The 18,668-nt window shown below is 41.7% G+C and overlaps 1 protein-coding gene across 1 annotated transcript in view; it reads right to left on the reverse strand.

Moving 5' to 3' along the window:
• Window positions 1–18,668, reverse strand: part of EEF1D (eukaryotic translation elongation factor 1 delta) — a 185,472-nt gene that overhangs the window by 133,520 nt on the left and 33,284 nt on the right. Inside the window, exon 3 of the mRNA XM_030219907.1 lies at window positions 4,787–4,858. Coding sequence (XP_030075767.1) covers window positions 4,787–4,858 — 72 coding nt within the window. The remainder of the gene's footprint in view (window positions 1–4,786; window positions 4,859–18,668) is intronic.

Raw genomic sequence — 18,668 nt, forward strand, 5'->3', positions numbered from 1 at the left:
CTAATCCTCTCTGTCTCCAATACCTCAACTATATATTTCTCTTTTCCGGAAGTGGTACTTCACCATTACGGAACAATGTAAGCCACATTGAACCTGCAAATAGGTGGGAAAATGTGGGATACAAATGCTACAAATAAATAAATAAATAATAAATGTGAGAAGATTAATATAAAAAGACAATATGCATGTAGTAGGTGTGGCATTTGTAATACAAAGAGTTACATAAAAAAAGAGGAACAGCCATATAGCTAGGTAAAAAAACATGTTAATATAATCATATCAATATGAGTCAGAAAAGAATATAAAAAAAAAGTACATGCAATGAGTGTGTCATTTCTAATGTAAAAGTGTGAACATGTTTATGTTATAAATAAATGGAAGCAAAAAGGAAAAACGCACCTTGGTATGAATGTATATAGACTTGGGAGTTTTGCCGCTTTTTTATGGGCTCTAATAAAACGGCTGGTGCACAGTTTCCTTTTTTTATGTGCTCTTACACACAGCTAGTGTCTCTTGCACTGTCTCCCAGGTTTTCCTTTTCAGTATTCTTGTTTAGTGATCTGGTTATCTTGTTACTGTCTTCTCACACACTAAATTTTTCCCTGCTGATGTGATGCTCCTCCATCTCCTGTTACCTTTCCCCTCTCACGTATTAGCACATTATTTCATGGTGATTCTCTATCTTCCTTTCTTCTCTCTAGCACATCTTAGTTCTGCCCACCCCTGTTTCTCCTCTTTTCTCCACTCGCCTGTTTATACCTCTTTCTCAGATATATCCTTTTCCCTATTACAGACAGCAAGTGCTCAAAACTCCCAAATCTATATACATTCATACCAAGGTGCGTTTTTTCCCCTTTTTGATTCCTTTTATATGTAACTCTGTATATTACAAATGCCACACCTACTACATGCATATTTTGTCTTTTTATATTTATGTATCTTTTCACATTATTATTACTTATATAGATGTACACATGTATATTTACATGCATATGTTTTTTATATACATGTTATTGATTTCAATCGTTTTAAATTGTTTTGTTTATTGTAGACCCCTGAGGCAGGCAGTTGGCCAAAACACGATGCCATGTCAGGCATTATAAGAATAAAGTTTTTCTACCGTAGCTCCGTCTTCCTGTTGTTATTTGGAAGTGCCTTGCTGGTCACACTACTCCTTTGGGGGACCTCAGTCTCTCGCTTCTGCGATCTACCTTCTTCTCAGACTTAGGAGTAATGTCAGGAAATTCTTTTTCATGGAGAGGGTGGTCAATGCTTGGAATGCCCTCCTGAGGGAGGTGGTAGAGACAAAAACAGTGATGGAATCCAAAAAGGCATGGGATGAACACAGAGGAACCATATTTAGAAAACAGATTGTAGAAAGCAAAAATAAACAAAAAAAATCCCCTTAAATGGCTGCAGGGGGTGGATGTGTGACTGACACTTGGACAGCTACTCTGGCTGTGAAGAACTAAGGCCAGTGCCAGGCAGAATTCGCAGCTTTGTGTCTGTATATGGCAATACAGTTTAGGATAAGCTGGAAAGGGCTTCAATGGCCACTTCAGTAGCTGGGCAGACATTAATGGTCTTGGTCCCCGCAATGACAACATGGATTTGATAGGCTGGCGTGACCTTTGACAGCAACTCCAGTAGATGGAGCATAAGAACAGAGTCAGCAGACTTCTACGGTCTATATCCCAGAAACGCCAAAGAAAGACTCATGATAACGTATATAATATCACATTCATTGTTGATTTAATCATGAATTGATAATGAGTTTGACTGTTGGGCAGACTGGATGGACCATTCAGGTCTTTATCTGTTGTAATTTACTATGTTACTATGAATTCAAGGAAGCTTGGGTCATGTACATAGGATCTTTAAGGGAGAGGAAGGGATAGTCAATGGCATGGATGGGCTGCCTGATCTTTATCTGCCTTTATTTATTTATTTATTATTACATTTGTACCCCGCGCTTTCCCGCTCATAGCAGGTTCAATGCGACTCACATAGTAATAGGGCTTACAGAGTATTGATACACAAAATTTAAGTATAGCAGAATAATAAAAGAGGAGATAGGTAGGTGGAGATGGGCAAGGGAGAAGGGAGTAGGAGAAGGTGTGAGCAAGGGGTAGGTGAGCATAGGAGAAGGGTAGTGGAGGTGGGAGGGGGGATGGTACATGGGATACGTATAAGGGAATTTAATGTTGCTATGTTCTTATCACAAGTGGCCAGAATGATCATTACCTCAAAGTTATTCCAAAGAAAGCAAGAACACCTAGCACAAAATAAATGATTGGAGAAATTATGTCTTTCTTAATAATTTTCTTTCCTTTAAGTCCTACCAGACCAGTTCACAACTTGTTGGTTATATCCATTGACCAGCAGACAGAGACAGAAACAAAGTTCTGTACGATTTGTCCCTTACGGGCACCATGAGGCTTCAGATGCTCAATATTTCGAATGATCAAGCAATGGTGCCCATGTTCATACATCCTGTCAAATGTCACATTCATCCATTGTTTTTACCTACAAGACATGACTATACTATAAACCCACAGTTCTCCAACATGGTCAGGAGCTGCCTGAAAATCCTATGAAGACTGAAAATGCTTCTATTTTACAATTCTTCAAACTAAGAAATAAGAAAGCAGGAGAACAATTTTAGACTGGAAGCATGTTCATTAATTTTGAACTAGGGAGGATTTCTAGACTGGTCAGGTAGGACTAAAGGAAAGAAAATTAATCAGTCTCCTTCCTTAGTGTCCATACCAGACCCTGTGCAACGTAGCAAAGCAATTCCCAATTAGGGTGGACTTCAAATCCCTGACCAAACAAAACCCAATCCAAGGAGAGCAGAGTTGGAAACATCACAGGAAAACAAACTAAGTTGCAAATGCACTATCTGCAAAGCCATGTATACAGAAAAAAAATGTTTTTTTTTTACTAAACTGCAAAATAATTACCACAAGCTCTAATAGAGAGAGGAAGAATTCCAAACCCTCTCATGCAGGGTGGGCCTTTTAAAATCTCCAAGTCCTGCCCCAAATTCTCTCTCAGTCTGACTGTCCTGGCACATGCTTGTAATCTGTTGTAGCAATTGTCATCCCAGGACCAGAGCTGACTGACGTCCTGCAGAGGCTTCTCCACCACTGTTCCCAGGGACACCCCACATCTTTGGAGCTCTTCCCCCTCCTGAGTCCCGCTGTGCAAGACACAGGCAGAACTGGGCCAAGATGGATGTGTTCCTCACCAGTGGGGAAAATACCTCAGCTGCTTCTTATGGACTTCAGCCACCTGCCAAAATCCCACCTTACAACTGTGCATACACAGCCTTGGATCTGCTGTCAATCTGAGCCTCTGCATTCCCCCAGCACCACAGTTTCCAGTGATCAGACATGGCCAGGCTTGATTGGACCTGCCCTGCTAGACTGCCTCCCCAACTTGTCCCAGCACCTGTGGCCTGGAGCTCCTGCTGGCATGCCTACGTACCTGAGACTTAAGGGGTGCCACCAGTGGGATGAAAAGGAGGGAACAGAATAGAGACAGGAGAGAAGGCAACTGATAAGAGAGAGAATCAGGGCCCCCCCCTATAACCCCTAATTTACCATCCCCACCCCAGCAGGGATCCTGTGAGCTATCACTACCCAGGACCAGAAGCTCACCACAGGAGGCCTACAGACCAGCCCTGGCTCAAGGGCTATATCTCGCTGGAGCTCAATCAGGTGGTCATGAGGACTGACCCTCAGAGCTACTCCTACAGTACTGGCTTGGCAAAGAACATGGGTCTTAACCCAAGCTTCAGGATGCCAGACCTCACCAGCTACCACTGCATCAATCCAGAACTGGTGGAGGCAGAGAATACTGGAGAATTCCAGGACTGAACCAATCTTCATAGTAGCAATGATGTCACTAAAGTTCATGTTCTGTCACCATTTGCTGGTTGGGGAGCACAACCCACTTTGCTTGTTTAGATTTACTCCCTGAGGAAGCCCCTTGAAAGGGTGACATAAATTGCCTACTTCTGTTCTTGGCCTTTCTTTTGCTCTCTGTGGTTCATTACATTCATAAACAGGTAAAATTATAAATGAGTGAAATCTAGGATACATATTCACATATAATGAAATATAAATAAAAATATAAAAATAAAATTCATATTTATAAAGATATCTTGTGCTTGCAAAGATATTTATAAAAGAATATAAACAATGTAAAAATATGCTTACTCCAAATATTTATTTGTTTATGAATATTTTGGATTTTGTTTTGAAATATATGGCTATATTATTTGTATAACTTATTGGTGGAAATTTTGGTTTTCCTCTGTAGCCAGAACCATGTAGTGTCCTGTAAAGTCTCATGAGAGGCCTCCAGTTCCATGCAGTTCTGATGGCAGAGGGAAACTGGAATCACAAAGATGAATCTTCAGGGTAATGGGAAAGGCAAGGTGATGCCTCCCCATTGCCCCAACTCCTCTGACAATAGTGTGCTACAACATGAAAGAATGTTAGGAAACACTGCTTTGGAGCCATTCTTACAGTATATTAAAAATTTAATTGGAAAGCACTAGGAAGGCACAATTTCCTTCTACCACATCCAGTGCATTGTAGCTGTTCAGAAATGGGTGTTGCAGGTTGGTTAGACTACACCTAGTGTTAACACTAACAGACAAGGTACAGTGTAACTCACAGAATATAAACTACTGAATCAAGAGCAAGGCCTGCAAGATAAGCCACACTACTGAAGAATGGTAGCCAGCCAGCTGGTGAGAGGAAGCACAGGTACTCACGCCAGCCAACGATTTCTGGATAGTCTCTCGCGCTCTGGCAATGTCTCGGAGAATTGTGCTTGCTCCATCATCCTACAGGCAGTGCAGAAAGAACCACACAAGAGAGTTTAAAAGCACAGAAAATATCATGCGTATGCTTTTTTGAAATGAAAAACCTTTTGGGACTATGCTAACCATGGAAAGGTTTTATATTATATAGATTAAACCTCAGCAAAAGGTACTGGCAGCAAATTAAACCAAGCATAAATGCAAGGAGAGCTCTTGGGCTGTACAAATATATTGATTAGTAAAGGCTGGTATGCTGGAGAAAAACATATTTGAAAAATAAGGCCTTCTATTTTTTTTTCATAGGTTTTAATACAAATGGGAAGACATCTTGAATCCTGCTGGGTGCCACACTAATGGCTACCATCTATTCAGAGTGTTGAATCTCAGTGAAGCCCAGCAAGATCAACCAGTCCTGCTATTTTCAATTTCTCTCTCTCTGCTACTGCAGCAAAGATTCAATTGCTCAAATTTTATAATTAAAAATATGCATCAATTTTGAGTTGCCTGAATGGTTCAATGGCAGTAGTGTACACTGCTAGCTTGACTGGAGTTTGATTCTTGAGCCCAGTTTCTCCCTACTTACCAGCTGTGCCCACAAGCCTGTTAAGGAGTAGTCCCAATCATCACAGAGTTGCGACATCTGCTAGTCAAATTTGAGTGTTTGCTTAACATGTTCCAAAGAAAGCCAAAATCTGTGCCCCTGGGTTAAGAGAGTGCTTACAATGACTAAGCAAGACAGGAGAAAAAGAAAACCTAGCAAAGGGCTCTCAATGCCACCACCACAAGCTATGAAAACTAAGTAGATGCTACCATAACCTCAGAAGAGCTTGGTTCTGATAGAGCTGGAAGCCTGAAAGGAGAAGGAAGCTATTGAGGTCCTGTAAAACATTTCTGTGCATCTTCAAAAAAATGCCCACAGATAGAAAACTTTCAGTGCATTTATTTCACTTTCAGTTCCTTGGGGCACAGCAGCAAAAGAAGTAAATGTAAACCTACATGATCCACCCAGAGCTCCTAATAAACTGCAGTCAAGTCTGTTACTTCAATTTGTACATCTTAACTGCTGCACCACAGCTGTAACCAACTGTGATCATTCCAATTTTAACAATTCCTTAAAGAACACCTGCCAGACTCCTACAAAAAACTAGGCATGATAGTTTAGCCTCCGGTATAGTGTAATATATGAGGGTGGTAACAATAGACACTGAGAAAAACATGGAGATGATAATCAGGTTTGCTAAGTCAACCAATCTAGTTAAGTGCAGACAGAAGCAGATGATTCCAAAACATCCAATGTGAAACATCCACTGGAACATACTACATTAAAAACAAACCCTCCGGAGGTACACTAGCTCAGAAAATGTATATTTGTCACTAGGGGTAGGCTAAAGGGGAACCTTCATACTTGGGGAAACATGCACTAAGCTAACCAAGGCAACACAAGAGATGCAGGCAGGTAGGCAGGGTCCAGTTTGCTCAAAGCCAGGAATTTTCCAAAATCTGCCACGTCAGTATCTTTACTTTGCATAAGTTGCTTGTTTGCTAGTTGAGGTGTAACATTTTAATCAACACAGGCTCTCGCAATATATTTCCTAATAACTTGTAGACAGTAAAACCTAATGGCCTTCTTAAATTCTCTTAACATTTTTTTTTTATTGAGCTTCCAAAATTACAAAACAGGAAAAAAAAATTGATACACTATCTCTCTATATAAAACGCACCTCCAACGTTCTAATGAAGCCTCATATTTCCCAACGTTCTAAAAGGGTCATGGTGTAGATCGCTTTTCCGACAGTCAAAACACACAGTGGATCCAAAAAAGTCCTCTCACAATGAGTGTCTTCCTGAACAAGGTCTTTATTAACAATGGCAGAATTGACCCGACACGTGACGTGTTTCGGCCGTGAGGCCTGCGTCAGGGGTCTATAAAATAATATAATGTACAAAACCATACGTAAAAATACAATTATAATTAAAACCATAAATGAAAACATGAACATACATATAAAATTTCTTATACAGATTTAAACCATTCAAACATCAAAATGAAAGATGCCAAGTGTATAGGATAAAAATATAAAAATATATAATAAAATATATGAATTTATAACTTTAAATCAATAAAGAATTTAAATTATGTAAAGGTATAAAATTATAAAATTATACCACATAGAGATAATGAGGACAAGGCTTAAAATAAAATACACGACGAGATATAGTATAAATGTAGAGAACATACCTAGTATTGTCTGTAGAAAAAAGTACCTTGTAGATCAGATGAAAAAATAGCACTAAAGCTGCTAACAACGATATCTATGAATAAATATGTAAAATGAAGGAATAAATCGATACATACTATCCATACATTCATATATAACAGAATGAAGTAAAATGAAAAGTAGAACACAGAAATATGGACAGGGATCCCAACAAATTGTATATGATGATGGAGAATAATGAAGAAGACCACATAGGTATGAAGATAAAAATAAAAATAAAAATAAAAACAAAAATGAATACAAAAATGAAAGAAATAATGAAAAAAGCACGGCTACCAAATGAATCAGCCAATGTCATTTTTGTATTCATTTTCATTTTTGTTTTTATTTTTATCTTCATACCTATGTGGTCTTCTTCATTATTCTCCATCATCATATACAATTTGTTGGGATCCCTGTCCATATTTCTGTGTTCTACTTTTCATTTTACTTCATTCTGTTATATATGAATGTATGGATAGTATGTATCGATTTATTCCTTCATTTTACATATTTATTCATAGATATCGTTGTTAGCAGCTTTAGTGCTATTTTTTCATCTGATCTACAAGGTACTTTTTTCTACAGACAATACTAGGTATGTTCTCTACATTTATACTATATCTCGTCGTGTATTTTATTTTAAGCCTTGTCCTCATTATCTCTATGTGGTATAATTTTATACCTTTACATAATTTAAATTCTTTATTGATTTAAAGTTATAAATTCATATATTTTATTATATATTTTTATATTTTTATCCTATACACTTGGCATCTTTCATTTTGATGTTTGAATGGTTTAAATCTGTATAAGAAATTTTATATGTATGTTCATGTTTTCATTTATGGTTTTAATTATAATTGTATTTTTACGTATGGTTTTGTACATTATATTATTTTATAGACCCCTGACGCAGGCCTCACGGCCGAAACACGTCACGTGTCGGGTCAATTCTGCCATTGTTAATAAAGACCTTGTTCAGGAAGACACTCATTGTGAGAGGACTTTTTTGGATCCACTGTGTGTTTTGACTGTCGTTTTTGCTGTGGAGAGCTCACCTTCTGTGGGTGTTTGCTTCGGTAGATCGCTTTTCCACCATGACTGTCTGCCCCGCCCCCGCATCAAATGTGATGACGTCGAGGGCAGAGCAATGGTGCCATAGGCCTAAAAAACACCTTAGCAGACACACAATCACTGTACTGGAGTAGCAGGTGGCAGCAGGGTGGGAGGGGGAAGAGGAGGAGCAAAGGCGGAGGCCGTGGACCCACGGCGTCAGTTTGCTAACGTCACTACAGAGGGAGGGGGGACAAGAAGTGAGTGGCGTCGTCAACCCTGCCGTAAACAAGCGCAAAAGAAGAGGCAGCATGGCGGTACAAGGCACCCCGTTGGATGCTGTTGTGTGGTATTACCGGGAGCTGTTGTTTAGCAAGGAGAACACTAACATCGCTGGAAGGAGATTCCTATTTACACGCCCATGCTCCTGCTCCCGGTATGTGCACCCTACCTAACAAACGCCCTCCCAGCAAGAAAATTACCACTGTGCCGTCGTCACCGGCACCTCAAACAAGCTGCCTCCAACTTCAACCCACCCCCACCCCAAATTCAAAACGCAGCCATGCTAACAAATGCTAAATGTCTCCAACTCACACAGACACACAGCACCACTAAATAAACCTTCACATAAACAGCTCGGTGCAGGGAAATGGAAGGGGATAGTAACAAGGATGGAAATCGCAGAAGGCTGCCAAAACAGCACAATTACTACTGAAGCCTTAAACAAATGCACTGTTGATGCCTGCCACACTGTCTCACACTTTAAAAAAAAACCCCCACTTACACTCACTCTCAGACACATGTTGGTGCCTAACAGACTCGCTCACTATTTCAAAAATACACACTTACACTCACTCTCAGACATACTGTGTCACTGCCCCACTCACACACACAATCAATCAATCAATCAATCAATCAATATGACAACACACACACACACTCCAAACATAAAAATTAGTATTGAAGCCTTAACAAAAACGCACTACTGTTGCTTCCCACGCTCTCTCAATCTTTCACAAATACTCACTTACATATACTCTCAGACATATATTGGTGCCTACCAGACTCTCACACACTTTCAACAACACACACTTACAATCACTCTCGCACATACTGTGACACTGCCCCCCCCCCCCCCACAAAATCAATCTCTATGACACAACACACACTCACAGTGTTACACAGACACAGTCATGCACGCTCACACTTCCCCACCCCTGCCACCCCTCCTGTGACTCACACCCAACCTCGGAGGGTGGGAGCCAGCCAGCCTAACCGTGGGAGGGAGGGAAGCTCAACGTGGGAATGGGAGGGAGGGACCCTGAACGACAGAGAGAAACAAAGAGGGAGGGAGGGGGGCCACGACCCTCAAAGGCGGAGGGAGGGGCCACAACCCTCAACGCGGAGGTGGGGGGGGCCACCACCCTGAAGCTCAGATGGGGGATGGGAGGAAAAAAGGGAGGGGGAGGGAACACAAGGGGGAGTGGGAAGGAGGGCAGGAGACGGAGAGGACGCCCCTGCCGCACACTCTCATTCTTACACACTGTCATTCTCACACACACAGTCTCACTCTATGTCACACACACTCGCACATTCACTCTGTCTCTCTCACACACTCACTCTCACACACACACTCTCAAACATACACAATCCGAGGAAAACCTTGCTAGCGCCCGTTTCATTTGTCTTAGAAATGGGCCTTTTTTACTAGTTATACATTATTTCCTATAATACTTGCATGGAAACTCATATCAAGAAATAGTTTTTGACAAGAGAATACTACAATTATCAGATTCAAATGAACAAACTCATCATACCCCAAGAACCCCCACCCAACACTAAACTGAGAGGCACGCATGACTATATAAAACATTTACACAAAAAGAAATCTGTTAAACGGGTGGAATCTACTCTTTTAATCCCACTCCTCTAGTAGAAATGCAACCCCCCCCCCCCACTCTAGCCCTTTAGTAAAGATTTTAAGACAAAAAGATAGCATCCATTGCCCTGCTTCAAACAGATTTACCCAATCTATTGAAAACTAAACTTCTAGCCCCCGGGGGAAGAATTAATCCCACCTCCCTAAAATCTTCTTTTATGTTTTAAAGTCAGACTCACACATTGCAGCTCTCACATCATTAGACAATGAAATTTGTTCCTCCACCACCAAGAGGGGGGGGGGGTTGTTGTGCAACCAATAATTAAGAATACACTTCTTACTCACCAAACTAGCGTTAGCTATTAGACTTTTGTGACCACCTCCCTAGATACCATATCCTGGCCTGATGTTCACCAAGACCCCCATGGGATGAACTGAAATATCCTGATGTATCAAATGTTTCAGAAAATGAACAGCCATCCAAAAGCCCTTGATTGCACTATACTGCAAGAGTGCATGCAGCAATGTTTACATTTTAAACATACTGGGGTGTCAATACTTCCCCCCCTTATGAGCCAGTACTTGAGAGATGTATGCTCTATTAAGCACAACACCAAGCTAAAGAAATGATTAGTTCTACTTATCTTACACTCAACAAACATCTTTTCCACATAAGGATGAATATAAGTACATAAGTATTGCCATACTGGAACAGACCAAAGGTCCATCAAGCCCAGCATACTGTTTCAAACAGTGGCCAATCCAGGTCACAAATACCTGGCAAGATCCAAAAAAGTACAAAACATTTTTTATGCTGCTTATCCCAGAAATAATCAAAAGATTAATTGTATGGCAATATTCCACCTTTATATTCTGTGAGAAACACAATCTGTAATTGTGGAAACATATACATCAAGCAATGCTATTGCGTATTAAGGGGACGTCTCATCCAGTCACAAAGGCAATTGTAATCACATGAGTGATGAGCCTACAGCTGTGACGATTTTATAATCATAGACAGCCCCTGACCACCTAAAGTGCAACAAACTAACACTCAAAACATATCAAATTAGTGCTCTATAAACCATAAATGCCTATAATAGTCTCTTTTTGTAATTGTTCATGTCTTTATTTCTGTTGCACCATTGCTTTTATTGCACTATATCTTGACTGTAGCACGCTTGCTTAAACTTGTGTCAGTATCAGAAAACAATGAAGCCGCCACAAACTTCACAGTATTAGATGCAGTTCATACTGTATTATGCCATGTAACGAACTGTTATGGCTTGCTAAATCACTTCTTTCAACAGAGTCTTTATCTGTAATTTATCCCAGATACAAAATTGTGGCACTTATCTATAATTAATCCACAATGTACACTAGATCCTGACAGGAGCCTGTTTCGCAATGACAGCTTTGTCAAGGGAAATTCTTCGTGTACGGGCTCATTTCTTTAGCAGCAATCGCTATCTACTTTATCCTACATTCAAAATACAATTCTTTTTCTACCTTTGTTGTCTGGCCATTTCATTTTTCTAATTGTGTTGGTCCTAGTCCTTGATTTCTATTTCCTGTCTTCTCTAACTCTCTTAACAGAGATTCCTGTCCTTTTGTCATTTTTCAGTGCCCTCCGGTCTTCTTTATTTCCACTACATCCATCTGCAACATTGATCTTATTCTTTCACTTTTCTTCCATTTATTTTTCTGCCTTTCAGTACAGATTTCATTTATTCTTCCTATCCAGTCTTCAATTTCCCCTTTTTAAATTAATCTATCTACAGCTTTCCATCTCTTTCCCTCACTCTGGCACTCCCTTTTCCTCTTCCTCTTATTTCACAGTCTTTCACTATCCTCCCCCCCCCTTCTGTTCAGCTTCATAGTCTTTCACTATCCTCCCCCCCTTTCTGTTCAGCATCTCCCCTCTTCTTCTCTCTACCCTACTTCCATCCAGCGTCTCTTCTCTCCACTCCACATCCACCCTCAGCATCTTGTCACCTTCCATCCTACATCTGCTCTTGCTCTCTTTCTACCCCTTTCATCCAGAATTTCTCCTCTCTCTTCCTCTTTCACCCATCATCCCTCTCTCCCTTCCATTCATTCAGCATATCCCTTCTCTATCTTCGACTCTTCTATCCAACATCTGCCTTCTCTTTCTCCCTTCTGTTTAGCATGTCTCCTCTCTATCCAGCATCTGCCTTCTACTCCCCCTTTCCATGCAGCATGTTCCCTTCCTACTCTCCATTCCATCCATTAGCCTCCTCCTCTGTCTCGCTCCATCTTTTCCAGTTAGTGTTTTCCTCCTCTCTCCCCCTTCTAACCAGTATCTCTCCTTTTCCAGCCAGCATGTATTCTTTCTTCTCTTATATCCAACATATCCCCTCCCTCCCCCTATCCAGTGTTTCCCTCTGTTTTTATCCCCTTCCACCCAGTATTTACATCCAGTATGTTCCCTCTTTCCACACTTTCCATCCAGCGTTTCCTCCATTTTTCTTCCTTTTCAGCCAGCATCTCAATCTCTCACTCTCTCTCCCCTCCCCCCCCACCAACCTGCAGAAAGAAGGATCAGCAAAAAAAAAGTGACATGAAAATTAAACTGTAAAAATGTCAGTAGATAGATATACAGGTTTCTTGGGCAGTTGAATTAAAGTGGACCTATTTTAAAAAGTGTTCATAGATGATGCTTACACCTCCATACAGCCCTGCAGACAGTTCATTCTCTTACACATCCCACTTGCCCTCAGCCATCAAATGCTGTATAATGTTATGACAAAGTAAGTTTTGAAGTCATAATCCCTCCACTGCAACACACTACACACAAACTTCTGCAAAAACACACTCAAAACATTACCATACCATACCACCACTAACTCCTTAAAGACCTTATTCATGAAAAGTCAGTGCAGTAAATATTACACCAGGCCCTAAAACACCAATGCCACACCTAGTGAGAAAACAGAACAAACAGGACTGCTGCAAGATCGCCAAACTAGAACAAAACAGAGACAGACCCTCAACAAATATGAAACAATGGATTACAGACCAGTAATAGAGACATGAAGGCAAAACAGTGAACTGGAAACCTCAAGAAGTCAGGTTTTGCATGGACAGCAATAGTTAAGAAATAGAATACTGCACAGGAATTGCCAGTGCGGCTTTGTAAAAGAGGCCCCATGTGAGTAAGTGTCGCAAATCAGCTGTGGATATTTTTCATGGGTCAAAAACCTCCATTTAATATTTTGATGTTTTTATGTTATTTTTAAAATTATTTTGCTTTTTTGGCTTTATCTTCAATTATATATAAACATATTTCCAAAAGCTGATATATTTCAATTAATACATTCAGAATAAAATTCTTCTTTCTACCTTGTTGTCTGAGCATTTTATTTTTGTAGTTATGCTGGTCCAGTGTCTATTTTCTGTTTTTCCTGTTTTTGCAGTATCCCCTGTCTGCTTGACATTTCTTCTGTTTCCATGTCCACCATCCATCTTCCTTCCGTGTCCCTACTGGTCCCGTCCAGCATCTCCATTCTGTGTCCCTGTCCCTAATCCTCCATCCACATTCATCATCTGCCCTCTCAGTGTCTCTATCCTCCTATTACATTCAGCATCTTCCCCCTGTGTCTCTCTGTCTTGCCCTCTCCTGTCTCCCTGACCCTCCACTCTCCTCTGTCTTTCCTTCCTCCTGCATTCCTACTCTTGCGGCATGGACACTTGATGACGTATACAACGAAGTCTGTTCTACAGTTAGAATAAGTGGTGAGAGGAAATTCCTGATCATTAAGTTCGTCTTTAAATGTTTTTGTTTCCATGGTAATCTTGCATATTTGGCAGGTCCCGCATTTATAGTGACCAACAATTTTCTTGTGTTTAATTCGACTCAAATGTCCATGCTACAAGCTTTATGTTGGCATTACAACAAGACCTTTTAAAACAATAATGCTTGAGCATAGGTCCAACATAACAAGACAAAATGTAAAAGAAGCATTGAACATTGCATCAACTCCAAACACAAATTTGAAGAGTTAAGATGCTGTATCATAGATAGAGTCGATGGCAATATACGCGGGGGCAATATAAAACTCATATTGCAAAGGAAGGAAGCTAAATGGACTTACAAATTGAAATCATTAGAACCATTAGGTCTTAACAACAAAATTGATTGGCATGTTTTCTACTAAACTACTCCAGTAATTGAGAGCCCTTTAACATCAGCTGTTTAAAATCTATTTAAAGTTCCTACTTGGCGTGTGCCGTAGCAGCGCCATTTTGTTGTGAAAAGCGTGAACAGAAAGTATGTGTACGAGTGTCCAAGAATTATCCTATGTTGCATTTTGAATGAATTTATGACTGATTTTTGTACTTTTTCAGAGCTCCAGAAGTCAGCACTAGCAGCATTAAGTCCCTGAGGCAGCCACAAGGTGAAACGGTGGTGCCGTTGGACTAAAGCTAAGTGTTGCTCTTTACTATCTGGCGCTTCCACTTCAATCTGCATACGTGAGCACAGTCATCATTCACAGATCTGATGCCTTATTTTTAATGTTGAGCACAATTTAAAAAATTATAAAATAAAATGAGGAATAATCAATAAACCCCTATGATAGAAACTATCAACGGCCAAAATATTCTGGCACGCTGTAACCTAGGACTGTGGTCCGATAGGTTCTGAAGGGTTCTCTCCTTGTTTAAAAAATTATTTGGTACAAAATGTTTGGATAGGTTCTCCTTACTGGTGGTGTTTTTGTTTTGTATGGTTTTACTTTATTGTAGCACCAGTTTTCCTGCAATTTTTTGTGAAATGTCCTCTTCTCTCAGAACTTCTCAGAAAGGAAGTTCAGTGGGACCTTTCCTCTTTATATAGTTTTGAATTTAAGGGGACTTTTTCCAAAAGAGGCTATTTCAAGCTAACTCAGGAAGCAGATAGTCTACTTCCTCACACCTTAATTAGTACCTGAGGTCACTGGCCGTGCTACCTCTCAAAGAAATGTACTCTTCTCTCAGAAAGCGAAGATATTAACAGGTATTCTCCGAGAACAGCAGGCCTTATATTCTCACAAGTGGCAACGTGGCGCTGCGTTGCCAAGTCCGGGCTTTATAACAAGTTTTAAGAGCTTTGTGAAGCATGAGACAAGTTCCAACGTGCATACAAGGGTGCCTTCCCATCCACTGCCAGACTGCGGTTACCGCAGTTAAATATGACAGCAAGAAAAATAAAAATAGGAGACAAATTTCAAGGGGAGATGGGAGGGTTTGTGAGAATATAAGGCCTGCTGTCCTTGGAAAATACTTGCTACAGGTAAGTATCTTCGCTTTCTCCGAGGACAAGCAGGCCATTAATTCTCAACAAATGGGGAATCCATAGGCTCACCGAAAACAACAAGCTTTGGTCAACTGGGCCTCGCAATGGCGTGGACATAACTCAGATTAACCTGAAACTATATACAACTGAGTGAGAATGCAGCCTGGAACAAAATAAAATGAGCCTAGGAGGCTGCAGTTGGATTCTAGACCCCAAACAGATTCTGCCAACACTGTCTGCCTGAACCAACTATCGCATCGGGTATCCTGATCGAGGCAGTAATGAGATGTTAATGTGTGGACTGAACAATATATCACAGCCTTGCAAATTTCTTCAACGGAGGTTGACCGTAAGTGGGCAACTGATACAGCCATGGCTCCAACATTGTGAGCATTGACATGACCCTCCAATATCAGCCCAGCCTGGGCATAAGTGAAAGAAATGCAATCTGCCAACCAATTAGAGATTGTGCATTTCCCTGATGGTGACCCCTACCCTTTTGGGATCAAAAGAAACAAAAAGTTGGGCGGACTGTCTGTGGGGCCTTGTCCACTCCATACAGTAAGCCAATGCTCCCTTGAAATTGCTCAAAACCCACCTCTTCAATGTCGCTTTCGGCACCTAATCACAACACCTCTACTCAGGAAATCTAGACTACCCAACTTGACATTTCGTCCTTTAGATTGTAAGCTCTTCTGAGCAGGGACCGTCCTTAGTTATTAATTTGTACAGCGCTGCGTAACCCTAGTAGCGCTCTAGAAATGTTAAGTAGTAGTAGTAGTAGTTGAAATCCAAGGTGTGCAAGGTGCTCTCGCCAGGATGAACATGAGGTCGGGGAAAGGTTGTTGGCAAGACAATCGACTAGTTCAGATGGAACTCTTACACAACCTTTGGTAGGGTAGGAACTTAGGGAGCATGTGGAGGACTACTCTGTTGTGTTGAAACTTAGCCTAAGGTACATCCACTACTACAGCTTGGAGCTCACTGACCCTACAAGCTGAAGTAACAGCACCAAGAAAATGAACATCCAGGTCAAGTACTTCAGATGGAAGAAATTCAGTGGCTCAAAAGGAGCTCTCATCAGCTGGGTGAGAATGAAATTGAGGTCCCACAACACAGGAAGATGTTTTGACAGGGGGCTTTGACAAAAGCAAACCTCTCATGAAGCAAACAACTAGAAGCTGTCCAGAGATAAGCTTACCCTCTACACATTGATAAGCACTAATTGAACCATGGTGAACCCTTACGGAGTTGGCCTTAAGACCAGACTCGGAGAAGGGAAGAAGGTATTCAAGCAGGGTCTGTGTAGGACAGTACACAGGATCTAGGACCTTGTCCTCACACCAGACGGCAAACCTCCTCCATTTGAAAGAATAACACCTCTTAGCGGAATCCTTCCTAGAAACCAGCAAGAACCGGGAAACATCCTCTGACAGACCGAGAGAAAGGGGAAAGGGAATTGGGAGTTGATATACCGCTTTTCTGAGGTTTTTGCAACTACATTCAAAGCGGTTTACATATATTCAGGTACTTATTTTGTACCAGAGGCAATGGAGGGTTAAGTGACTTGCCCAGAGTCACAAGGAGCTGCAGTGGGAATCGAACTCAGTTCCCCAGGATCAAAGTCCGCTGCACTAACCACTAGGCTACTCCTTCAGCAAATTTAAGGCTCTCAACATTCAGGCTGTGAGGGTCAGAGACTGAAGGTTGGGATGTAGAAAAGATCCCTCGCTCTGCGTGATGACGGTTGGAACACTCCAAACTTCACGGCTCATCAGAAGATAACTCCAGAAGAAGAGGGAAACTAGATCTGCTGAGGCCAGGAAGGTGCGATTAAGATCATGGGCCCGTAGTCTTGCTTGAGTTTCAGCAAAGTCTTCACCCACAAGAGGAATGGAAGGATAGGAATACAGCAGACCCTGTCCCCCAATGCAGGAGCAAGGCATCTGATGCTAGTCTGCTGTGGGCTTGAAGTCTGGTGCAGATATTCAACTGAGTGGCAAAGAGATCCACCGAAGGGGTGCCCCAGGCTCGGAAGATCTCACGAGCAATGCCCATATTAAAAGACCATTTGTGCAGTTGCGTGACCCTGCTCAGTCTGTCGGCCCAGACTTCTTTTTGCCTGCCAGATAAGTGGCTCGAAGGAACATGCCGTGCTGGCATGCCCAGCACCCCATCCGGACATCCTCCTTACACAGAGGGCATGATCCAGTGCCCCTCTCCTGCTTGTTGATGTAATACACTGCAACCTGGTTATCTGTTTGAATGAACACAATATTGGACAGCTGATCTCTGAAAGCTTTTAGAGCGTTCCAAAAGGTTGATCTGAAGACCCGTTTCCTGGTCCCAAGTGTGAAGCCCATCTACATGAGCTCCTCAACCCAGCAGCGATGCATCCGTCAGCACTTTTTGAGTCTTTGGAACTTAAGTCCTAGGGTCAAATTGGATCAATCAATCACCAGAGAAGAGAGTGAACAAGGTCTGGAGACATCCTCTCCCATAGTTTGGTACCACTGGAATGCTAGGGTCCATTGGGCTGATCTCACGTGAAGGCGTATCATGGGTGACACAAACTGTGGAAGCCATATGGGCCTAACAACCTCAACATCTGCCAAGCTGTGACCTGCTGAGAGGTTCGAACTTGAGGCCAGGGCGACTAGAGTGTTCGCCCTCGGTCCTGGGAGGAAAGCTTGAACCTTCTGTGTATCGAGCAGGACTCCAATGAATTCAAATTGTGCAGGGTGAAGATGGGATAGTTTGTAACAAACCCTAGGAGCTCTAGCACCCAAATACTCCTTTGCATGAACTCCCGAGCACCGTCCACCGACGTGCTCTTCACCAGCAGATCGCCAATGTAAGGGAATACATGAACTCCCAATCTGCTTAGCGACACTGCGACTACTGCTAGACATTTGGTAAAGACCCTGGGAGCAGACATGAAACCAAAAAGCAACATTCGGAACTGGTAGTGATGTGTTCCCAGCTGATATCAAAGATACTTCCAGTGGCCTGGAAGTATCGGGTTGCGAGTATATGCATCCTTCAAATCCAGAGAGCATAGCTAATTGTTTTCCTGAATCATGGGTAGAAGGGTGCCCAGAGAAACCATCCTGAACTTATTTTATTCAGGGCTCTTAGGTTTAGGATGGGACGCATCCCCCTCCCCCCCATCTTCTTTTGCATGAGGAACTACCTGGAATAGAATCCCTGCCCTTCTTCCCCTGGTGGAATGGGTTCGACCGCATGGGGCTCCTCTGCAAGTACCTGCTCATGCTGAGAGCTGAAGTATGAGCTCTTGATGGGCAATTTGGAGGTTTTCAAAGCCAATTTAGTGCATATCTGAGA

The sequence above is a fragment of the Microcaecilia unicolor genome, chromosome 1 (genome assembly GCF_901765095.1).
Source record: "Microcaecilia unicolor chromosome 1, aMicUni1.1, whole genome shotgun sequence".
In the NCBI taxonomy this organism is placed as follows: domain Eukaryota; kingdom Metazoa; phylum Chordata; class Amphibia; order Gymnophiona; family Siphonopidae; genus Microcaecilia; species Microcaecilia unicolor.